This window comes from Rana temporaria, chromosome 4 (genome assembly GCF_905171775.1).
Source record: "Rana temporaria chromosome 4, aRanTem1.1, whole genome shotgun sequence".
In the NCBI taxonomy this organism is placed as follows: domain Eukaryota; kingdom Metazoa; phylum Chordata; class Amphibia; order Anura; family Ranidae; genus Rana; species Rana temporaria.
The window spans coordinates 298,439,908-298,466,327 of NC_053492.1; the positions used below are offsets into that span (position 1 = coordinate 298,439,908).

At 41.9% G+C, this 26,420-nt stretch overlaps 1 protein-coding gene across 1 annotated transcript in view; it reads right to left on the reverse strand.

The window, feature by feature from the left end:
- Window positions 1-26,420, reverse strand: part of LOC120937354 (interleukin-22 receptor subunit alpha-1-like) — a 48,188-nt gene that overhangs the window by 12,175 nt on the left and 9,593 nt on the right. Inside the window, exons 3-5 of the mRNA XM_040350509.1 lie at window positions 24,987-25,162; window positions 20,153-20,304; window positions 79-217 (exon numbers count right to left, since the gene is read on the reverse strand). Coding sequence (XP_040206443.1) covers window positions 79-217; window positions 20,153-20,304; window positions 24,987-25,162 — 467 coding nt within the window. The remainder of the gene's footprint in view (window positions 1-78; window positions 218-20,152; window positions 20,305-24,986; window positions 25,163-26,420) is intronic.

Consider the following 26,420-nt stretch of genomic DNA (forward strand, 5'->3'; position numbering starts at 1 on the left):
AATAAAAGAAAACACCAGTAATCTTCCAGATGTCATACTATATTCTATGACCCAGATATGAATATTGACTGTATTTACCATTCAGGTTCACACACACTTTTGGACTTGGATTACTTGTTCTTTCCTCAAACTTCATCTGTACACTGATGCAGTAATGGTCAGGTGCTAGGTGTGTTGTTTCCCATACATTCTGATGTGTGTCCTCAGTAAACAGCAACTAGAAGAAATGATACATGTTACAATGTTACAAGAATCGATACATGATACAATGTTACAAAAATATTACATGATACAATGTTACAAGAAATTATACAATGATACAAAAAAATATACAATGTTACAAGAAATGATACATGATACAATGTTAATAATGTAGCAGAATATGAAAATAGCTGGCAGTCGTCCTGTTTTGAACCTAAATTCCAATGTACCTCTTACCTTCTAATAACATTAGGTACCAGATGTGTACTATTACCCTTTATTCACCAGAAACACTCATCTGTGTGCCTTTCTGATTAAGTTTCACTTTGGCTTTAGTATTTGACTTCTGCGCTAAACCGTAACCAAGTTGTACACTCCTGTTCAATTTGGGAGCTTCAGTGACCGTTGAACAATGTGCAGGAAGGTAAGTGGACTGACCCTAATAGCAATGTCCATAGTATTAAAATAAATGAGAGCGGTGCAGAGGGGAGACTGATAAAGATTAACAAAAGCCTGTTAAAATATGGCATCATTTTCACCCATGTGCACAAGGCTTTATTGTCTACAATGGCTGACAGATTCACATTAAAGCGGATCAATGTTCACACCTAAGCTGAAGTTTATCTGAAAAAGTTGCTTACCTGTAATGAATAATGTTTGCCATTGGATCCTGGAGAAATTTTCTCTGCCATCCTCCTCCAGCCTCTGCACTTCCAGCATAGCAAGGGTAACAGCTTCGGGTCTTTAGGAAGAACAGCAATACAGATGACCCAACAGGGCATGCTCCCTCCTTCCTTTTGCTCCAGTAAGAAAAGTTCTACTCATGGATTACAACAGCTTGCAACATGATCTGTGAATAGTAGAGAAAGCCATGTGAGTGATCAGACTCTCCTTCATTCACAGATCATGTTACAGAACTTTTTCCCAATGGAGGAGGAGGAAAGAAGGGTCACGTCTTCATTGAGCCATCTGTACTGCTGTTCTGCCTGAAGTTGTTAACCATTGCAGCACCAGACACTCAGAGCCAGGAAGAGGACAGGGCATCCCTGTAGTGAAGATTTCTCCAGGATCCAGCTGGCCGTGTGGGACATTGAAAAATGGGAGAAGGAACACCAGCCTAGTGCATTTTAATTAAAAACTTTAATAAATAATAGTAAAACATTTCATACTCACAAAGAGAGAATATTCACAGGCATAAAACACAAAGCACCACCAGGCACGTGTCAATCAAATAAATGCAGCTGATGGGTTTTGAAGGACTTGCCCTCTTCCTATGCATCTACAGTGGGGATCGAAAGTTTGGGCACCCCAGGTAAAAATTTGTATTAATGTGCATAACGAAGCCAAGGAAAGATGGAAAAATCTCCAAAAGGCACCAAATTACAGATTAGACATTCTTATAATATGTAAAAAAAAGTTAGATTTTATTTCCATCATTTACACTTTCAAAATTACAGAAAACAAAAAAATGGCGTCTTTTGGTGCCTTTTGGAGATTTTTCCATCTTTCCTTGGCTTCGTTATGCACATTAATACAAATTTTTACCTGGGGTGCCCAAACTTTCGATCCCCACTGTATTTGACTGACACACATCTGGTGGTGCTTTGTATTTTTGCCTGTGAACATTCTCTCTTTGAGAGCAAAATAGAGTGTTTTACTACGATTTATACGTTTTTTACAAAAATGCACTAGGCTGGTGCGCTTTCTTCCAATTTTTCAATTTTGGTTTGGTGTCCCTGTACTGAAGAGGGCAGAAAAGCCAATGTGCATCCATTTTTCTGTCACAGTTGTTGATGATCCTAGGTAGTCCCATTCGGTGGTGCATGGTGGACTTTGTATCATTTTTTGGTTCCCAGGGAGACAGAACCTCCATGAAGAGTATCTCACCTTAGCGCAGACTTTGGTGCGATTTACAATGTGGGACATACTTCATTAGAGGCAAGTGACATGACTAAAGCTGTGGGGACTTATTTATTTTTTTACTTTAGCTAAAGTTCAGCTTTAAAAAGTGAATGTTTGCTGTGCTATAGAGAACATTAACAAATGCTGAATATGTTTAATGTAAGCAGTACCTTGAAAATGTACTTTTTGTCTGGAATTCCTTCTGACAAAATAGCAACGCACTTTCCAGTCTATGAGTGTGCCTAGGCTCTTCTCTGCCTGCAGCCTCATAGCTGTATATCTGATGTGTGAGATCTAAGTCACTGGTGCCTCTGACTGCTAGACTCAAGTGATTTAGAAAGAGATATAGGGGGTTATTTACGAAAGGCAAATCCACTTTGCACTACAAGTGCAAACTACAAGTGCAAAATGCACTTGAAATTGCACTGAAAGTGCACTTGGAAGTGCAGTTGCTGTAAATCTGAGGAGTGGATCTGAAATGAGGGGAAGCTCCGCTGATTTTATCATCCAATCATGTGCAAGATAAAATGCTATTTTTTTTCCTTGTCCTTGCATGTCCCCCTCAGATTGCATGTCCCTCTCAGATTTACAGCGACTGCACTTCCAAGTGCACTTTCAGTGCAATTTCAAGTCAACTTTGCACTTGTAGTGCAAAGTGGATTTGCCTTTCGTAAATAACCCCCAATTGTGATGTTACTACTGCACTGCTCACTGTTCTCCTTGCTGGAGGCTCTGACAAGAGGAAGCAAACTCCTTGTCCTTTACCAAGCTTGCCACCTCTACAGTACATATATAGACCGTGTAGATGTAGAACAAGGCTTCCTAAGATAGTTTTGGAGAAAATTCAGCTGCAGTAAGACCAGATAGATATTTGCCCTCTGCGTGAAATTTTTTTTTCCGTGGCTCTTTAATGACTTAAGTTTGATCATTATTGTAAAGTAACATTAGTGAGGTTTACCATAGTAAACTGTGAAATGTTGACTTTCACTGGAAACACACTGGAATAATGCATTTGCTCCAGCTTCATAAATGAGCTCTACTAAATTCTATCATCCAATTATGTGCAAGCAAAAATGCATTATTTTATTTGTCATGCACCTGATTGGGTATTCTTTGCAAAGTGAAGCTTCACCAAATTTACTAAGCTCTGGAGCAACTGCACTTGAAGCGGGGGTTCACCCCCCAAAAAAATGTTAGCCGAGTTTTCCTAATGACAATCGGCTGTTTTTTTTTATTTTATCCCCGTACATACCGTATTTTCACCGCCGCTTCCGGGTATTTCTTCTGCGGGACTGGGCGTTCCTAATTGATTGACAGGCTTCCGACCGTCGCATACTGCGCGTCACGAGTTGCCGAAAGAAGCCGGACTGCGAGTCGGCTCTATACGGCGCCTGCGCACCGACGTTCGGCTTCTTTCGGCAACTCGTGATGCGCAGTATGCGACGGTCGGAAGCCTGTCAATCAATTAGGAACGCCCAGTCCCGCAGAAGACATACCCGGAAGCGGCGGTAAAAATACGGTATGTACGGGGATAGAATAAAAAAAAACAGCCGATTGTCATTCTGACAACTCGGCTGAATCTAATGTTAACATTTTTTTTTCGGGTGAACTCCCGCTTTACGCATGCTATGGGGGTTATTTACGAAAGGCAAATCCACTTTGCACTAAAAGTACACTGCAAGTGCACTTGGAAGTGCAGTCACTGTAGATCCGAGGGGGACATGCATGGAAGATAAAAAAACAGCATTTTAGCTTGCACATGATTGGATGATAAAATCAGCAGAGCTTCCTCTAATTTCAGAGCTTCCCCTCAGATCTACAGTGATCTACAGTGATTGCACTTTCAAGTGTACTTGCAGTGCACTTGTAGTGCAAAGTGGATTTACCTTTTGTAAATAACCCCCATTGTGTTTAATGTGATTGAATTTTTTTTTTTTAAGGTTTATGGAAGAAGTGTTCATTTTCATTGTTTCTGTCTAGTGAGATTTTGGTGCAACTCTCATTTTTCACCACTAGATGCCCCCACCTGTCCTTAATTGGAATTATTTTACAGGCAAAGGGAAGCTAGGCATGGAAATAATAACAATAGTGTGACCTCTGCCATTTACACTGGGTATAATCTAGGGAGAGCCTGTGCCTGATTTGGAGTTCTCTCCAGATTTGGGGGCCAGCTTTGAAACAAATAACCCCTACTTTGTCATTCTAGGCCTGTTGCATGGAAAGTTTCAGCTGGGGGACAGAGACCTGATTTTCAGGGAAACATAGGTCAAGCATTAGGGTCAGGTTCCTGACAAGGGGGGACAGTTTTAGGGACTCTACTGGACAACCTTGGAAACTGCCTGGTTCCTGGGGAATATATGCTTACAATGTTTAAGATAATTGATCTGGTGAACTTCTGTGCACCACTGTGCTAGGACAGCATTCCTTTGGGAATGACACCTCCAAAAAGCCATGTTTAACCACTGCAATACAGGGCGCTTTCACCTCTTTCCTGCCCAGGCCAATTCTCAGCTTTCAGCACTGTCACACTTTGAGTGACAATTGCGCGTTCATGCAATACTGTACCCATAAGACATTTTAATCTTTTTTTTTTCACACTTTTGGAGCTTATTTTTTGCTAAAAAAAAAAGAAACAAATCAGAAATTTTGAAGAAAAAAAATGTGTTTCTGCTATAAGATTTTACAAATACACAATTTTTCTTAATGAATTTAGGCAAATGTATTCTATTACATTTCTTTGCTCAAATTAACCCAAATCTGTGTATATTATTTAGACTAGGAAAGTAATAAAGTCCACAAACTACGATATATATCTGAAAATCGATCAATCCTGATGTACTAACGGCCTCATTTCTTATTTCTTGAGGCCCAAAAATGCCAGGACAGTACAAATATCCCCCCAAATGACGCCTTTTTGGAAAGTAGACAGTCCAAGGTATTTAGTAAGAGGCATGGCAAGCTTTTTGAAGTTGTAATTTTTTGTTACAATTATTTGAAAAAGGAAAAAATTTAATATTTTTGTTGTACCTCCCAACCCTTTAAGAGGTTCTAAATGCCCGGAGATGGAGAAAGGCATTCCAATCATTTGATGTGATTGGCTTTCACAGCGGTCTCATGATTGGATAACTCCTGTTCGCAAGTAGGCATCGGGAGCTTTCTGGTACCTGCCGGTAACTGTGCTGGGAGCAGGCAGGGCATGAGCTTTCAGCACAGAAACGTTTACATATGAGATGCATATATGCTTCCCCCAGACAACGTCATTATTTGACGAAACGTACGTCGGGCAAGGAGACATTCTGACATGTGGCGTTACGGTCCATGAGGACAGGCGTTCGTAGAAGCCGGCCGGCTCACCTTTTAGACTTTTAAAGAAAGCTATTTCTGTAAGTGCATTTTTTACATTAAACTTATACATTTTTTATGGTACATCACTATTGTAAGTTTATCATTTTTGGTGGTTTACTGTCACTTTGGAGATTGAGAGAGCCCTGAGCCTTTGATGTTGGAGACAGTTCCGGTATAAAGGCCCTGGCTGGGGTTCAGCCGCAAGCTATCAAAGCTTATTTGTCTGGTAAGCGCGCAATCTATTTGGTGCTTCCTGACGGTGGTGGTTCTCTCTTCCTTAGTGTGTTGCTATTTAGCCAATACTGTGTTTATGGTACATCACTATTGTGAGTCTTTTTCTCCTGGGATTAATATACCATCTATGCCAATCGGGAGGATCCTCATCCCTGATGTCGGTGGCTGTTCCAGTGTAAAGACCCTGGCTGGGATTCAGCCGCAAGCCTAACATGCTTGCCTTCTGGTAAGCGTATATCTCATTAGGTGTTTTCACCGGTGGTGGTTAAGTTTTTTTGGTTTCACTGCATTATTTCTTCACTATTAATATTCCAAGCATTTTGAGGACTCTGGAACCTTTGGACTCTATTGCTTGGTCTTATTAAATATTTAGGATTTTGATTATCATTTTCAATTTTTCACTTATCAGCGCAACTATAATCTTTTTTCTTATATATGCTTCCTGTCTGTGTTAAAGCCAATCAGCCAAGAGGCAGCATATATGTGTATGGCCAGTGAGAAGAGGTTTGGAATGGTATACATAAGTGTACTGTTGTATAGAACTGAACTTTGGAGGAAGAAAACTGCATTATTGTAACTGCTGATTACTCTGCATAAACTAGCTAAAAGGAGAAGTTGTTTGCCTGTTCCCTTTAAATCTCTGTCGCCTGTTTACCTCCATTTACATATACATATTTGCCTATGCTAACCTTCATAGAGTACTAGGTAAGTGAACACAGGGAGATATGTATTTGCATAATGAAACATGTTTATCATTTTTATTTCCTATACAAAATTTAAAAAAATGGGGTCTGTTTGAGATGCTATATGTGTGTGTCGGTTTTCACCATCTGAGGTTTTGGAGACTCACATTTACTTTACTTACGCAAAGTAATTTCAATTATCTTCAGCTTATCTATCTATAGGAATCCTGCTACTCCTGCTAACTAAGTTATCATGGCTTTTTGGTCAATATGTGAAGAGTAGGACGGCACTACTCTACATAATGAAAAATCTCTCACCATTAGCCAAGATAGGCTGAAAGAAAAGCGATAAAAGGTTTATAGCAAACATATTTTAATATATAGGCTTGGGCTCCCTCTGCTGGTCACTGAACTCATGTGCAAACATTGCTTATTCATTTTAGAATAGTTCAGTAACTCAAAAATTACATTTTGGGTTACTGCAGTCAAGAAAAAGATGACATTTTATCACACCTTTGCGCCAAGCTAGTGTAGGCTTCAAGGTGGTGAGGAGACAATATAAAGCCTCTTCACCACGTGTTAAATACTATTTGGAGACCTTTTCAGAGAGCAAAGCTAGCATGAAAGAGCCCTTACTAAATGTTTTGCTTACAACAATTTTAGTTTAAATCAGCTAAACATAAAACTTGCATCAACACAAAAGCATACCTCCCAACTTTCTGAGATGGGAATGAGGGACACCTACTAGTAGAAATATAAATACATAGGACATGCTCCCTATCACGACCCCTTAAAGGAGAATTAACCCCCCCAAAAAAAGACCTTAGACACAGTCTTTTTTTTACCACTATTATTCTTGTATATTGGCTTAGCACTGGGAAACACTTTTTGAAAGTTAAATATTGTATTTTATATACATCTATATAGATTAGACCAAAATGAGGGACAAATGAGGAGGAAAGAGGTGCTCGAAATCAGGGACAGTTCCTCGAAATCAGGGGCAGTTGGGAGCTATGCAAAAGCTGTGCAAAGTCTTACAGTTTGTTTTCTTTTTAAAGCAACTGCAGCAGAGTTCTCTCTGCAGAGGTCCAACATATCCCCTGCTGCACCAGTCCCATAGCTTCTCAATCATCAGGGACATCTTGCTCTGACCCAAAGGGAGCATGTTGGACCTCTGCAGAGAGACTGCTGCTCGACTGCAGCAATAGCAGTTCTGTGCCTCTCCTTTCACTGTTGTGAAGTTATCCTGACTTCCTCATTTACTGTATTTCCCCCTTTCAGCTAGTCTGTGTACAAAACATTCACAAAATTCTAATCCCCTGCTTTTCTCAGACATCTGCACGGAAGATGCAAACAGTAATCAAAAGGAGTTTTATTTTGATGAGATGCAGAATTTGCGAAGTTGAATCGATTTCCATACAGTTAAAGAAGAAGAATTATCACTACAAATGAAAATTTATTTTTGAATTCTCCAGAGGACCTAGTTACGGCAGTCTGCAACCCGTCAATGGCGACCTACCCATCAACTGCCTACAGGTGATATGTAGCTCGCAAAAACAACCCAGTGTTACTGACCGGGACTGGTGCAAGTGCACGCTCACCCAATCCTAGGCTGTAGAGAATAGCTCGGGAGGGTTCAGGTTCTTCTCCTAAGACACCTGATCTCTTCCACTTCCGCACTCATCCCAACCAGCCCTCCTCCTCAATCCCCCTGACCCAATGCCTCTAATGACAGCGAGCCGGGGATCTTTTTCACAATTAAAGAAAGATTAGGCAATTTCAAATGCCCTACCTACTACTTACACTGGGCAGAAATCAGAGCAGATCATCTCTCAAAGGTTGCCTACCCCTGACCTAGTACGTGGAGCACTTGGTCCCATTCCAATAGTGCTTTGGTTGCTGAGCAGCATAGTTGGACAGTCTGTCCTCTTCCCTACCATCGCTGTCTGACTATATTGCAAGCAAGAAGATGGATTTTGTGCATGATAGCATATCTGGCAGCAGGAACACTCTGGAGAAAAGCACCACCAAAGCAGGTAAAAGGGCTTCTGTGTATGAACCTAGCACTACACTTGCCTGTAACAAAAAAAAGTGCATGAGCAGCAATGGGACTTGTAATTCCTCACAACACTGCTCCTTCCCCTTCATCTGTCAGAAAAGGCATATGGGAATGACATTGGACCTGGAGGCTAGGTTATCAGTATGAAGCCAGTACAGGACATGTAGACAGGTGCAGTCTATTTTTTACACTGTAGGTGGCATTAGACTGCAGTGACATTGCAGTTGGAGGGGAAGTCAAGAGGAACATTGTTCTTCTATGCATTCCTGGGGAAGCTATACAATTAGATATTGCTGCCCCATGTGACTCTGACAGCCATATTGGGTCAGGCCAAGCCAATTTAATGCCTGCCTCCCAGGCTTGACATGCTTTTCGCATGTGGCTAGTGTAGGGACAGGTCACCCATCAGACAGAGACAGTATATAGTGGCAGGGAGAAGTTCCAGATAAGTAGGTAAGGATAAGGACACACCAACCTTCATGGACACCTCCCCCTTTGGTCATGGATCGGCCAGGCTGCATTCTGCCCCTCAAGACAGACGCTGTTTTTTTAGCATGTCTGAATGCAGAAGCAGGTACCATCATGGCACCACTAGGATTGGCTCTGGCTCTGGTTACCACGGCTGAGTGGAAGGAGAGATTTGAAAGTGTTGCACACATGAATAAGGTTCCCACAAGCGTATTGCAGCTGGACATTCCCTTTTGGGAATACCCTCTACCGCAACAAAGACTGCTTCATCAAGTGCTTGTAAAGTATCTACTGTTTTTTGCCACCAGCCTGGTAGACTATGGCTACACTGATGCCATTGATTACCCAATCTATATGGGGGTTGCTCCACCTATTCTGGTGCAATAGTGTCATATTCACCAAGTTTCATGTCAGGGGGGTCAAGGACTCGTACTTCTCCACCCATGACTTGTGAATTGGCTACTGGCAAGTCCCAGTGAGAAATCAAGATTGCAGCAAGACTGCCTTTGTCACACCACAGGGACTGTTACCATTTAACCATATGCCATTTGGGCTGAGTAATGTCCCAAGCATGTTTCAATGCTTGATAGATAGATACTTGGGGGTCTTGAACTTTGAGACTGTGCTAGTCTACTTGGATGATATAATTTTCTCCAAGACCTTTGAGGATCATATCAAGCATACCAATCTCATAAAGAGATGTTTACATCGCAACCTGCTGAGACCCTGTGTGCTAAGTGGCAACCGTTCTGCCAAACTGTAACAGCACTGGTGAACGGAGTGAACCACAACTGCGGTTAGCAAGGATTTAAATGCACTTCTTTATGTAACAACTCAGTATTGGGCCCCAGGCGTCACTCCACACAAACAGGAGTTTGGGGGATCTCTACATCATCTCTCTGTCACATAAAGAAAGGCGTTGAGCTACTAAGCATGGACGCATTACAACATGCGACCAGAGCTTAGCGTTTAAAATTATATATATAATTTGGAGATTCCAATACACCTCTATATGCAAGTGATTATCAGTACGGGACCCCAGGCGTCACTCCACACAAACAGGAGTTTGGGGGTTCTCTACATCATATCACTTAAACATACATGGATGTATTAGGCCACTAAGGGAGTTGGTATGAAATACCATCAACCCTTAGCATAGAAAAGTTAGCGAGAACATGTTCAACAACTTAGGACAGTGCCTATAAGCATTTTATACTTATGTCAAGCATGTAGTAAATATGAGTTGTAGTAACAACTAATAGTTGCGTATGAGAGGCAATATAGCTCAGGTACTTTGAGAGTACACGTAGTAATTAGGAGTTGTAGGGACAACTATCTGTTTTCGCCACTGTAGGTGGCGCTTGGCCTCAGCAGTCACATTTTGTATTTAGTGGTTTTGTTGAAGGGCAGGGTTGCTTTAAAGTAGTTTTACACCCTCAGCATTTTTAGGCCTAACCCATTGAGCACACCAAAATAAGCATTCCCCAGTTTGGTTAAAATTCTTAGCCCCAGCGCTTGTAATTTACAACTTTCAATGCTGCTGGCTTCTGCCTTCTCTTAGTGCTGCTTTCCTGAACTTCCGGTCTTCATAAGAATAGGGTAAACAATGGACAGTGCAGTCTACAGTCAGTCTAATAGCTTGGAGAAGGAAGAGGAGGAGAGAGGAGCAGAGGAGTGTCCTGCCATTCTAGGATTTGGGGCTGTGTTTGTTTCTATTGATGTTCACAGTGTATGGAGACACAACTCTAGTCCCTTCATGCAAGGGTGGCTCCATAGGATACTGCAAGAGAAGGAAGCCACCCTGAAATAGGGAGACTGGGGCAGCATTTATAGCACCAACAGTGCAGGATGAAAAAGCTCAGTAAGGCTCTGTGCACACTGGAGCTGAGAAACTGCAGTTTATTGGAGCTTGGGCTTTTTTTCAAAGCCTATAAACTCCACTCTATGTTAGCCTATGTGTCCATGCACACATGGACATTTTACAGCTTTAATGAGCAGTGGACTTTATGGGCTTTTTTCTGAACGCCAGAAAATCACGATCAAAGTGCAGTTTTTTGGCGTCAAAAAACGCAAAAAATACCAAAAATGCTAATAAACGCTCAAAAACGCATCTCGCCAGCGTTTTTTTGCGTTTTTTCATCCATTGAAAAAAGCTAAAAAAAAAAAAAGATAAAAAAACGCTAACACTGAAAAACGCTAAAAAACTCTATTGCAAAAACTTAATTTTTTTTTTTGAAAGGCTCTCTGCAAAACTACTGGCGTTTTTATAGTTTTTTTTAGCGTCCAGTGTGCATGGAGCCTTAGTGATTAAATCAGATGCCGAAGGTGCTTACAAAAACCAAGGGTTTATTATCACTTTAACGTCTGTGGGTATACACCCTGCTGATAGCAGAATTGAAGCAATTCAAAACATACCAACACCAAAGGACAAATGGATCGAATGCACTTATTAGACATAACAAGCTACCCACTGAGCTGATTTGTTTCCATTAGACACATTTGGCATGTAGTTGGCAGAACTATTATTGTGGGTCAATGACAGGCTTGAAATATTAAAGCACTGGCTGTCATAATAACACAGACCTGGAACATTCCTAAAGAAGCCATCAAACACTATTAGATTGGCTAACAAAGTAAATTAATGTTTTACTGCAAATGGAAACCATACCTCTTACTGATTTTCAATAAAGATATTAAATAAAAAATGTTTACAATCATTTTAAGTATAATCATTATTCAGAATCTATAAACCTGGTATAGGTTTTGTTATTTCCAATTCTGCCTGTGCATTTTCATCTTCTGGTTTTGTAATAAATCACGAAAATACACTTTAACTCCTGATGTTAGGTAAACACAGTTATCTTATCTTATTGAGCGCCATATACCAGATGACAAGCCAGTTATTGCTAAACGTCTGCAAATCATCAATCTGCATAAGTGGTTAATGAAAGCAAATACTTCCCTAAATTCACTGGAGTTCACTGTAAATATTAGTGGCGTTCTTCCTACATTTTGTCAGGGCTGGTTTAGACATAAATGGGTTCAGGACAAAGGATCACACTAGTGAGTTAGTAGTCAAACACGAAAAGAGCAGTGGAAAATATGCTTTCATTTGTAATTTTGGATAGGAAATAGCAAATCTCTGTTGAAGAATGGCAGGTCCTCTTAAATATGAGATCTGGGGTTAAAAAGACCTCAGATCTCATATTTAGACTTAAATGCAATAAAAAACAAAAAAAAAAAGTTGTCATTTATTAAAAAAATGGCCCTTTAAGAGCTATGGGCGGAAGTGACGTTTTGACAACGCTTCCGCCCTGCTATGGTATGGAGACGGGTGGGGGCCATCTTCCCTTCACTCGTCTCCATATCCAGCCACAGGAAGCAACCGATCTCCCCTGCCGCTGTCGACGGCTCTGGTAAGCAGCGGAGGGCACAGGAGATCTCGTGGCGAATCCTCCGCAGAGACCACTATTATCGTAAGCTGGACCCTTGCCTGAAGACGAGGATACCTGAGTTATGACAGCTAGCTGCTGCCATAAGGTCCGGTTCACACTGTTGCGAATTCTATTGCGAATTTGAGCTGTTGCGATCACTCAAATTCGCAAGTCATTTAAATAACATTGTTTTCCATTAGTGGCGTTCACATCAGTGGGTTGCGAATCTAAGCTGCGAGCAAACAGGGTCCTGTGCGAGTTTGATCCATGTGCGATGTGAATTCAGCTCCATAGACTTCAATATAACTCGCAATTAAAGCACAATTGTACATTCACATCAATTTTTTATTTTTTTGCTTCCCCCTCCTACTCCTCACATCCATTCCTCCTAACAGTCCCTCCCTTCCTCTCGCTACCTCACTTCCTGTTTTTTTTCCATGTGCTGTGCTGGTCAGTCATATTTCATGCCAAAATGCCCAGCAGTCGCAGGAAGACTGGCATTGAAAATGAGGATCTTATAAGGCTGGTCCAACAAAAACAGTACCTCTGGGACAGCACAGCAGGGACCCACGTCACAAAGATTCTGGAAAGAAGAACACAGGATGGCAAGAGATTGTGAACATCCTGTTTCCGGAGTTGGACAGCCTCACACCCACTGTCCAGAAAGACCTGCGTAAGTATAACTGCCCCTCTATACTCTGATAGGGTATGGTTAATGTTAGGATTAGGGTTCAGATTAGGGTTATCTTGGTTACAATGAGTGTTAGGGTTAGGGTTTGGATTCGGGTTAGCTTGGTTACAATGAGTGTTAGGGTTAGCTTGGTTACAATGAGTGTTAGGGTTAGGGTTCAGATTAGGGTTAGCTTGGTTACAATGAAAGTTAGGGTTAGGGTTCGGATTAGGATTAGCTTGGTTACAATTAGTGTTAGGGTTAGCTTGGTTAGGGTTAGGGTTATGAGTGTTAGGGTGAGCTTGGTGTGTAAGGGTTAGCTTGGTTACAATGAGTGTTAGGGTTAAGGTTCAGATTAGGGTTAGCTTGGTAACAATGAGTGTTAGGGTTCAGATTAGGGTTAGCTTGGTTACAATAAGTGTTAGGGTTAGGGTTCAGATAAGGGTTAGCTTGGTAACAATGAGTGTTATGGTTAGGGTTCAGATTAGGGTTAGGGTTAGCTTGGTTACAATGAGTGTTAGGGTTAGCTTGGTTACAATGGGTGTTAGGGTTAGGGTTTGGATTAGGGTTAGCTTGGTTACAATGAGTGTTATGGTACGGATTAGGGTTAGGGTTAGCTTGGTAACAATAAGTGTTAGGGTTCGGATTAGGGTTAGCTTGGTTACAATGAGTGTTAGGGTTCAGATTAGGGTTCGGGTTAGCTTGGTTACAAGGAGTGTTAGTGTTAGAGTTTTGATTAAGGTTAGCTTGGTAACAATGAGTGTTAGGGTTAGGGTTTGAATTAGGGTTAGGGTTAGCTTGGTTACAATGAGTGTTTGGGTTAGGGTTCGGATTAGGGTTAGCTTGGTTACAATGAGTGTTAGGGTTAGGGTTCAGATTAGGGTTAGGATTAGATTGGTTACAATTATCGTTAGGTTTGGGATTCTGGTTAGTGTTAGGGTTAATTTTAAGGTTAGGGTTATGTTAGCTTGCTTATGGTTAGGCTTATCTGTATTAGTGATATGGTGTAAGAAGATATATATGTACACAAACATACACACACACCCTGTAAAATAATAACAATAGTACACACACTTGAACAGTAGCAAATGTAATTCTTTATTTTAACCAATGAAAATTGACACCATGTAGTATGTTCAGCAGAGTACAGTGTTTTACCCTTTTAAGCCTCAATTGCATCTAGCTGCCATGACAGCTGCCTATTTTCTGACATAAAGTACTCTGCGAAATCCTGTCAAACATTTCGGTTCAGGTTAGAGATAGTGGGGGAGGGATACAGGTGTAAGGGAGGAATGGAGGAATGGGGAGAAAGAAGGAATTTTACTCACCTGTCCACTGACATACGAGTGTAGTTAAAAAATGTATCATTATGTGCATGTAGATCATTATAGATGATCCTAAACTGGCCTCTTTCCTCCCTATTTGCAATTGCAGGGTGGACCCAGTATCTTCTACTTGGCAGCATCATCCTCCTCCTCAACCTGGCTTTTTTCTTTTAAATCATGACTACAGCTGTAGCAGTTACTACTGCTGCCATAACCAAAGGCAAAGAATGGTAATACATACTGAAACACATGCTCTTCTCTACACACTCCACAAAAACCAGGAAGAGAACAGCTCTTTTTACATCAGCAGAAACACTGGGCTCTATTGGCCAGACATAAAATCATGATCGCCTCCCAATTTGACTACCAATTTGCAATAATTGCCGTAGAATCACAGTAGATTCGCAAGAACACATAAAGAATTCACACTGAAAATTCGAATTGCAATTGATCAAATTCGCGGAAAATTCGCACCGCAGCAGTGTGAACCAGCCCAAACAGACATATCCCTCTTCAAAGTGCCGACGTATTAAGTAATGCGGTGGTCCGGAAGTGGTTAAGCTGTCCAGGTAGAAATTTGTTAAAAAACATTTGATTTTGGAAAATTCTAACAGTAAATGCAGTTTTCGTTCAGAAAATTCCATTCATTCCAAAACTGAATGTTAAGTACTTTTGAAGAACATTTTTCAAGTCTTTGATGGGATTATTGAATGCCACGATTTTTCATGCAAATGCAAATCTGACAGCATGTGACCATTTTTAAAGTAGCCTGATCACCACAGAGGCACATATAAGCTAATTACATCTTTTAAAAGAAAATAATTTATATCCACCTTTCCAACGGTCCATGTCTTCATACTCTGGTACTTTGCTGCAGGTATTTAACACTTCTGGGTGAGTGAACACCTGCTCCCCCTGTCACATGCTGTGGTTTGTAGCTCTGCCCTCATGAGGGCCGCTGGTAGAATCTATACCCCACCGGTTGCCCTGACTCTGCAAGATCTCTGACACCCTGGGTTCAGTCATTTTTATCCATTGACACCAATAACAAGAAACTTACACAATGCCAGTGCAGCCGTTAAAGTTTGTTTACTGTGGTAAAAGTGACACATAAAATTGGATAACATAAAACTGTTGGTCATAAAGATACCTTATCTGAAACCAATATAGCACTAATATGAAACACAGTTTTGCAATTTTGAGATTTATGTTGGTAAAGTAAAATGCAAAGAACACATAGGTAGATTCACAAAGAGTTAGGCCGGCTTATCTACAGATAAGCCGACCTAACTCTGAATCTAAGCCGACCTATGTTTAAGTGTATTCTCTAACAGAGATACACTTAAGCATATCTAAGATAGGACGGCTTGCGCCGTCCTATCTTAGATTGCTGGCCTAGATTATGTAAATGAGCATTTACGACGATTCCCGAACGAACGCGAGCCCGCCGCAGTCGATTAACGTTGTTTCCGTAAGCGATAGGCCGCCTAAAGTTATTCCACCTATGAGGAATAGGTGGAATAACAATGTTAAGTATGGCCGCCGTTCCCGCCGCGAGGTTCGAATTTTTTACGTTGTTTGCGCAAGTCGTCCGCAAATCGGGATTTACCTCGTTTACGTACACGTCAAAATCAATAGGCCCGTACGACCTACTTAGCCGCAATGCGCACTGGGAAATGTAGTCGCCCGGCGCATGCGCAGTGTCAAAAAACGTCAAAAAACGTGAGGTCAAGCCTCATTTCCATACAACACGCCCCCCTCCAAAAAATTTGAATTAGGCGCGCTTACGCCAGCTCGTTTTAGGTTACGCCGCCGAAAATTAGCAGGTAAGTGGTTTGAGAATCACTACTAGCCTAACTAATTTACGGCGGTGTAGCCTAAAAAGACTAGGCTAGGTCGCCCTAAAGTTAGGCGTCCCTACGTGAATCTACCAAACAGTGTGGTTAAATACAATCAAACCTTATTTACCATCCCTGAAACCTATGTGAACAGGCAGCAGAAAGGTAGGGGACTAGCACTTTATGTTTTAGGTCAGACCACTCCTACTGGGCTGCTATAGGTGAAGCAAACAGTAGCTAGCTATAGTGTCTGACCACCTGCATTGGGGTAGATGTGACAACAGGGATGTGAGCAAAGCACAGATGTCTGCATACAGTGTCTATGGGAGTGAATGAACCTGCATCCAGTAGCACTACAAGTATCATATATTTGGGCAGAGACAAGGATGTCTATATGCTGTGTCTATAGGATTAACTGGGCAGGTGCCCACTCACCGACAGTGTAACAAAAGTTGCTGGTAACAATGCAGATGATGATGGTTCTTTCAGCATATCCCTCTGGGTCTTGACTCAGGGGATGGCGTCTGACCTCCGTCACACCACGCCGTAGCCCACCTGGATCTAAAGTGCAGGTAGCGCGATGGATCAGGAACAACCTCCGTACTGCTGTAGATAGGAAGCGATGCTGTCTCTCTGGATGCCGATGTATAACTCTCACCTATGTAGGCCGCAACTCAGCTGCAGCTTGCAGTGCCACAAAGTTCCTGCTGGAAAAATCCAGGCAGGGGTTCCAAGAGGGCGATCTAGGCCTCAACCAGCCCCTTTATATCCTCTCTCAGCAGTCTGTTCTTCTCTCACAGCCATCTGGTGGTTGTAGTTCAGGCCAGTCCTGCTGGAATTGAAACCCCAGCATTCGGATCCACACATCCCACGATGCTTTGCTCTGCTCTGTCTTTAGGAAACATGGAGTCTAAGCCAACACTTGAGGGACACAGCTCCACATCAACAGAACTTCATACTGTCCCTGAATTGCAGGCAACAATAGCCAGCTCCTAGCTACAGGTTTCTCTCACCAGTCTCTACAAGACATACAAGCTGGGGAGAAGAGCCTCAATGTGCAGTAGGTATTTGCCACACCTGGTAGTATAGAATATTTGCAGTGACCAGGGAGAAGCAAAGCATGGGAGTTTAACCGGACCATCCCATGCACATATACAACGGTGGGGCGGCCTCTCTATGCTAAGTCCATACCAATGCTTTATGACCAGGACCTGCTGCCCAGCTTAGTAAATCACAGTGCATAGCTCTGTGTTTATGAACAACACACGGTTCTGTATTGTACACGGAGCAGAGATGTGGCTGTTTTCTCCCCTGCAAAGCAGGGAGAAAAATCAGCCACACCTATTAGTAAAAGCAGCACATATTGCACACATTATACTTGATATGCATACAGTTAACTCCTTCATTGTCCCAAGATGTTAACTTCTTCCCAACCAGTGTCAGTAGTACAGTGACAGTGTATAGTATTAGCACTGATCACATTATTAGTGTTACTGGTGATGTCAGTGGCAGTTAGTCAGTTCCCACCCAGTGTCAGTTGGTGTCACATTTCCTGCTACAGTCCTAAGTTACTGATCACCCCCATCACTAGTATAATAAATAAAAAAAATCCAGGATATATGACATAGTTTGTAGATGCTATAACTTTCATGCAAACTAATCAATATACACGTATTGGGATTTTGTTTTAACAAAGACATGCAGCAGAATACATTTTTTTTTATTATTGGATTTGTTTTATAGCAGATTTTTTCCCCCCAACATTTTCCTTTTGTTAAAAAATGTATATAATAAAAATTAAAAAGCCCAGTGGTGTTTAAATACCGCCAAAAGAAAGCTCTATCTGTGTGAAAAAAATATGATATAAATTTAGATTGAGTACCACATTGCATGACCGCGGAATTTCCAGTTAAAGTAGCGCAGTACTAAATATAACAAATGGTTTAAAACCTTCCAGAGCTGAAGTGATTAAAAACTGAGGGGCAGATCCACAGACAGAGTACGCCGGCGTATCTACTGATACGCCGGCGTACTTTCAAATTACCCGCGTCGTATCTTTAGTTTGAATCCTCAAACCAAGATACAACGGCATCTTGGTTCGATCCGACAGGCGTACGGCTTCGTACGCCTTCGGATCGTAGATGCAATACTTCGGTGCCCGCTGGGTGGAGTTCTCGTCGTTTTCCGCGTCAGGTATGGAAATTAGCTATTTCCGTCGATCCACGAACGTACGCGCGGCCGTTGCATTTTCTTACGTCGTCTGTAGTCGGCTTTTTCCGGCGTATAGTTAAAGCTGGTATTTTGCGGCGTATAGTTAGATTTGCCATGTTAAGTATGGCCGTCGTTCCCGCGTTTCATTTGAATTTTTTATTTTTTTTGCGTAAGTCGTCCGTGAATAGGGATGGACGTAACTCACGTATAAGTTTAAAAAATTACGCACGGCGGGAAATTTCGGGACGACGCATGCGCAGTTCATTCGGCGCAGGGACGCGCTTCATTTAAATGAATCACGCCCCCTAATCGCAGATTTGAATTTCGCCGCCAGAGATACGCTACACCGCCTTAACTTGCGGCGCAAATTCTTTGAGGATTCAAAGCAGCCCAAAGTTAGTTACAGCGGCGTAGCGTATCTCACATACGCTGTGCCAATCTAAATCTCTGTGGATCTGGCCCTAAGTATGACCAAAGCTTTTTTCACTTGCAGTATTTCTTATTTACTGACTTAAAATAGGAAATATTTAAAAATTTTATTTTGTATCCTGCCCTTATATACTCAGGGCTCAAAATTTCAAGCCCTGAGCTACTAGCCAGGCCTCAAGAGTTACTCGCCACCAGTTGCCCCACCTAATTCATACACTGCTCCGTGCCTAATTGCACCCCTAAACACGCCCTCGTAGATTATCTCATGGAATGACACTGTTAAATGTTTTATGCAGAATAAAGTTACACAATTAAATATTACCAAAAACAACTTTAACAAAATGGGACAGGGCACTGGGGACAGACCAGAGGGACAGGGCACTGGGGGCAGACCAGAGGGACAGGGCACTAGAACTGGATCTCTTCCCCATTCTCTTGCTGTCTCCTCTGCAACTCCCATCCATCCATCCTCTCTCTCCCTCTCCTATTCATCTCATCATCAGGAGCCTGTGTGTGCGGCTCCACGCTTGCATGTCCCCACTTCCCCCTTTTATTCAGGCTGGCAGTGAGGAGAGGAGCTGCAGCACAGCAGGAGGGAGTAAAATCCAGCGCTGAGATCCACACAACTGCACAGCCATTGACACCATAGCACAGCGCACATTGACACCGCACAGCACACATTGAGACCAGTCTGCTTCCGAGCATGTACCTTTCCTCTTCGGCCGCCAATCGCATCGGGGCTCTAAGTGTAGGCACAGATTGAAGGGACATTGGTCATGCAGCCCTGTCATCACTCGCCCCCAGCTTAAATCCACTCGCCAAATGCTAGCAGGCGAGTGGAAATTTTGAGGGCTGATATACTGTATACAATTCATAACACATTCTTTTTGAAATGACATTGTTTCTGTTGAACTAAAATATAGCTTTTTTAAGTTTTTACTCGAGTGGAGATTGATTAGAACTAGTCGTGTTCTTGCTGTCTGTGTCCCCGTTAGGGATTTTCACTCTCTTTATTTGTCTTGTTTACCATTATCACTGAAAGCAATAAAAATGGAAGGGAATAGAAGGTAAATATTCCAATGGAGACATTAGTTCTAGTGATCCCGAATACAACAAGGGAATCTCTCACTTTGGAGGAATTTCCTCTTACATCCTGTTTTGGCTATGGGACAGGAAGTGAAAGGAAATCTCCACAATGAGACACAGAAGGCAAAAAAAACTGCCAAGAATTATAACTCTCCATTACGCTATCCAAAATGAAAAAATAAATAAAGTTTTGCCTTTAGTTCTTAAGAGCTGGAGGACCTGAAAGTTAAAGTATACAAATGTATTTATCAGTGTGAAAAGTCTTACCTTTGACATATTTGAAATGAAAATGATATAAGATAATTTCTGCTCTCTCTCTTTAGGATTGTTGATGTATAATAACGGTGGAACAGTAGACATGTATACCACTATGGAGTTTGCAGAGGGAGAAAGGATGACATCTGGAACACTTATATTCGCTAAAAGACAAAAAACATATATATAAAATTTAGCACCTAGTTAATTTTATCTCAATTTTTTTTTTCAAGGCAGTCACGTAGAGATAATCCCACTGATTGAGAGATTGTCCATGAACAGTTAAGTCTTTTAGGAGGTATGGAATTAGATACTGGTTATGCACTGTCTCAATATTTATATATTTCTGTCTATCTCTCTCTCTCTCTCTCTCTCTCTCTCTCTCTCTCTCTCTCTCTCTCTCTCTCTATCTATCTATCTATCTATCTATCTATCTATATATATATATATATATATATATATATATATATATAAATCTTAGATGTGGTGGCTTCATTCCTTTTTCTGCTGTAACTAAAACGTGTTAGCTGGGGTTCGGTTTTAATTTGTCAGTCAAGTCAGTCGAGTCCATGTAAATCTTGCAGTACATATAACACCACCTTCTCCCCAGACTGACAAGGCTGCTGTCTGAAGGTGTCTCTGCTGCTTCTCTATCCAGAGTGGAGACACCCTAAGTGCCGGTTCACACAGGAGCAGTACGACTTGCCGCGCGACTCGGCAAGGCAATCTGCACACGACTTCAGAGGCGACTTGCAAAATGACTTCTGTATTGAAGTGAATGCAAGTCGCCCTGAAGTCGTCCCAAAGTCGTGGCCGCCCACGTCGCCGCATCATCGTCGCGGCGACGGCACGGCCACGTCCCCGCATATTGTTTACGCGCGGATTTCTGTCTGATGGTGTGTACAACCATCAGACAGAAATCTCCGACCGGACATGTCTGCTGAAAACGGTTCAGCGGACTGTCCGGTCGTCTGTACGAGGCCTAACGCAAAGTCACTTGCCGGATTTAAAATATCAGTTACAGGCGGACTGAATTTTTCTAAATATAGTACTTGCCAAGGGGATACATATTTGGTAGTAAAAAAGAAAAGTTAAATAGGCCTTTTGGAAATATTTTGTTTACAAGAATATTCCATGGGTAACTAGATTACTGTGATGTGTACAGACTTCCCTAATAGACAACAAGGAAGACTGTGACATTTGCTTATTGCACATAATCATACACAGACAAAATGAACTGCTATTTATAAAGTTGTTTATTTGCTGGGCTGCTTTATTTTACTACATTTGTTATTAGATTTGATTTATTATTTACAGTAATCTCTTAACCGCTTAAGCCCCGGACCATTTTGCAGCTAAATGCCCAGGCCAGGTTTTGCGATTCGGGACTGCGTCGCTTTAACAGACAATTGCGCGGTCGTGCGACGTGGCTCCCAAACAAAATTGGTGTCCTTTTTCCCCCACAAATAGAGCTTTCTTTTGGTGGTATTTGATCACCTCTGCGGTTTTTATTTTTTGCGCTATAAACAAAAATAGAGCGACAATTTTGAAAAAAATTCAATATTTTTTACTTTTTGCTATAATAAAAATCCCCCAAAAACATATATAAATTTTTTTTTTCCCTCAGTTTAGGCCGATACATATTCTTCTACCTATTTTTGGTAAAAAAAATCGCAATAAGCGTTTATCGATTGGTTTGCGCAAGATTTATAGTGTTTACAAAATAGGGGATAGTTTTATTGCATTTTTATTAATTATTTTTTTTTTACTACTATTGGCGGCGATCAGTGATTTTTTTCGTGACTGCGACATTATGGCGGACACTTCGGACAATTTTGACACATTTTTGGGACCATTGTCATTTTCACAGCAAAAAATGCATTTAAATTGCATTGTTTGTTGTGAAAATGACAGTTGCAGTTTGGGAGTTAACCACAGGGGGCGCTGTAGGAGTTAAGGATCACTGTGTGTGTGTTTACAACTGTAGGGGGGTGTGGCTGTAGGATGGACGTCATCGATCGAGTCTCCCTATATAAGGGATCACTCGATCGATGCGCCGCCACAGTGAAGCACGGGGAAGCCGTGTTTACATACGGCTCTCCCCGTTCTTCAGCTCCGGGGAGCGATCGCGACGGAGCGGCTATAAACGAATAGCCGCGCCGTCGTCCCGGATCGCTCCCCGAGGGATCCCGCCCGCCGCACGCAGCGGAGGGGGTCCCGATCGGACCCCCCACCCGCTAGAAGGCAAGGGCGTATATATACGCCCTTCTGCCTGTCCGTGCCATTGTGCGGACGTATATAGGCGTGCGGCGGGCGTTAAGTGGTTAATGCTGCCTCTCAGAGACAAAGTGGCAAAGCTTCTCTATCATGTAACTGCTATGACTGGCTCTCACAACGGTCACATTTATATATATATATATATATATATATATATATATATATATATATATATATATATATATATATATATATATATATATATATAAATAAAATATATACTGTACATACAGTGCTGTGAAAAAGTTATTGCCCCCTCTGATACTGAATCATGAATGAACTGTGATTAACCACATTTTTTTGGAAAGCTGAGTTAAATTTCACTCGCCACCCCCAGGCCTGATTACTCCCAGACCTGTTGAATCAAGAAATCACATACATAGAAGCTGTCTGCCAAAGTGAAGCATGCTAACAGATCACAAAATGCCACACATCATGCCACAATCTAAAAAAATTCAAGAACAGATTAGAAACAGTGCAATATACATGTATCGTTCTAGAAAGGGTTTCAAAGCCATTTCTAAAGCCCCGTACACACGGCCGAGGAACTCGACGTGCCAAACACATCGAGTTCCTCGGCCAGTTCAGCCCTGAAGCCGCCGAGGAGCTCGGCGGGCCGAGAGCTCCCATAGAACAACGAGGAAATAAAGAACATGTTCTCTATTTCCTCGACGAGTTCCTCGGCGGCTCCATCGGGCCGAAAGTGTACAGACGACAGAGTTTCTCGGCAGAATCAGGCTCTGACCGAGTTTCTCGCCGAATTCTGCCGAGAAACTCTGTCGTGTGTACGAGGCCTAAGGCTTTGGAACTCCAGTAAACCATGGGAAGAGCCATTATCTACAAATGGAGATAACTTGCAACAGTGGTGAATCTTCCCAGGAGTGGCCGACCTACAAAAATTACTCCAAGAGCATGACGACGACTCCTCCAGAAGGTCATAAAAGAACCCAGGACAACATCTAAAGAACTGCAGGCCTCACTTGCCTCAGATAAGATCAGTGTTCATGATTCAACAATAAGAAAGGACTGGGCAAAAATTGCATCCATGGGAGAGTTTTCAAGGCCAAAGCCACTGCTGACCAAAAAGAACACAATGGCTCATCTCACATTTACCAAAAAACATCTTGATTATCCCCAAGACTTTTAGGCAAATATTCTGTGGACTGATGATACAAAAATTCAACTTTTTGGAAGGTGTGCGTCCCTTTACATCTGGCATAAAATGAATACAGCATTTCATAACAAGAACATCATCCCAACAGTCACACATGGTAGTGGTAGTGTGATGGTCTGGGGCTGCTTTGCAGCTTCAGGACCTGGACGACTTACCATAATTGAACTAACCATGAATTCTGAGCTCTACCAGAAAATCCTAAAGGAGAATGTCCGACCACTAGCACTTGGGTTATGCAGCAGGACAATAATCCGAAAAACAACAGAAAGTCCACCTCCAAATTTATCAAATAAAGCAAAATTTAGGTTTGGAGTGGCCTAGTCAAAATTCGGATTTAAATCCAATTGAGATGCTGTATCATGACCTTACACAGGCTGTTCATGCTGGAAAACCCTCCAAAGTGGCCGAATTAAGAAGAGTGGGCCAAATCTTCAAAGGAGATACGCAGGCGGAACTGCTGTTCAGCCTGCGTATCCCTGTGGCTATCTTTGGAAACGATCCTCAGAAGGATTTTTCCAAAGATAGGCATAAGATCCGACATCTGTAATAGACTTACACTGTCGGATCTTAGGATGCAGTACCGCATCCGCCGCTGGGGGCATTTCGAGTCGAAATGCCGCTTTGCGTATGCAAATGAGTACTTAGGCAGATCCACAAAGCTTTTTAGCTTTGTGTTTTCTGCGTAAGTTACGTTTTGCATGCGTAAAATTAGGGATGCTTTTACAAGGCCTAAACTGTAAAAACAAACCTTTTTTTCGATCGCCGCGTTTTTTTTAAAATTTCGAATTTTTTTTCCCGGTGCGTATTTTTTTTTTTACCCGACACAACTTTATTGTCCCGTCGCGATCCACAAAGCCCGGCGTACAGTACGCTCGCGCGATGCACGTCGGGAAAAATGACGTCACACGCATGTGCCGAACGTCCGGCGAGGGAGCGCGCCTCATTTAAATAGGAATCGCCCCCTCGATCAGACGACCGCCTTGCGACGGAGGCACTTAAGTTACACGGCGTGTAATTTCTAGGTAAGTGCTTTGTGGATCAGGCACTTAGGTAGAAATTTAACGCCTGTGTAACTTAACTGCTGAAAGTTAAGTTAGGCAGCTTTTTTGAGGATTTGGCCCAGTATGCCAAACTTGCTCCACAGCAATGTGAAAGACTCCATGCCAGTTATTAGCTTTTTTGCCTTAATAAATTAAACTATCATTAGAAAACTGCATTTTGTATTTACCTTATCTTTGTGTAATAATAAAATTTGTTTGATTATCTGGGTCATTTAAGTGTGACAAATATGCAAAAAAGGACTATGCTTTGCCTGCATGCTTTTCTTCTTCCTCTGGTGTTTTTTTCTCAAAGTTATATTCCACAGGAAGCAAAAGATACATTTATTCAACTTACTGTTACGTATGGGCACAAACCACTTGCTCTTTGCCGAAGTCACATTCCCTGTTGCATTTGTCTTTACTATTGCCCTCATCTTTTCCTTAGCATTCTCTAATGTTTCTTTAGTCATATCACAGAAGTTCTGTGTTCCCCGACAATCTGCCTTATTTGTCCATGCCTCGTCTCCATATCTATAATTTGAAAACAAAGACATATTTGTATTTCCTAAATAAACAATATATGGTGCATCGCTAAATAAATGAAAAAAGTGCAATAAAAATAAAAGTGGATAAGTGATCACAAGAGTGCAAGATGCTCACCAGAACATAGATCAAAGGAATATGCAAATTATGTAGTTACGCCGATTCCGAAACGTACGTCCGCCCGGCGCAATTTTTTACGTCGTTTACGTTAGGCTTTTTCCAGCGTAAAGTCACCCCTGGGTCTATGAGGCGTACGCAATGTTAAGTATGGACGTCGTTCCTGCGTCGAATTTTGAAAATTTTACGTAGTTTGCGTAAGTCGTTCGCGAATAGGGCTGTACGTAAGTTACGTTCACGTCGAAAGCATTGACGATTTGCACTGGAATTTCGAGCATGCGCAATGGGATTCTTTCACGAACCACGCATGCGCCGTTCGTAAAAAACGTCAAATACGTGGGGTCACACCAAATTTGAGTAAAACACGCCCACATCATCCCCATTTGAATTACGCGGGCTTACGCCGGACCACATAAAAATAAAATAATAATTAAATTATATTTCAATTATATTAAATAGAAACAACCCCGATGAAATGCAAAGGTTACATGAAATGCATGTGCAATAATTACATGAAAAATACATAAAAAATACATGCAAAATATAAAAAAATATATATATAAGAAATATATATATAAAAGGAATTGGGAAAAATGCCAAAATTTGACGCGGGAACGACGTCCATACTTAACATTGGTAGGCCGCATCTACGCCTCATATAGCAGGGGTAACTTTATGCCGAGAAAAGCCTAACGTAAACGGCGTATCTGTACTGCGTCGGCCGGGCGTACGTTCGTGAATTCACGTATCTTGCTCATTTGCGTATTCAACGCTGTAAACAACGGAAGCGCCACCTAGCGGCCAGCGTAAATATGCAGCCTAAGATACGACTGTGTAAGAGACTTACGCCGGTCGGATCTTAGGGAAATCTATGCGTAACTGATTCTATGAATCAGTCGCATAGATACGAAGGCTCAGACTCAGAGATACGACGGTGTATCTGGAGATACACCGTTGTATCTCCTACGAGAATCTGGGCCTAAGATACGATGGTGTAAGACACTTACGCCGGTTGGATCTTAGGGAAATCTATGCGTAACTGATTCTATGAATCAGTCGCATAGATACGACCCCGCAACTCAGAGTTACGACGGCGTATCCAGAGGTACGCCGTCGTAACTCTGTTGTG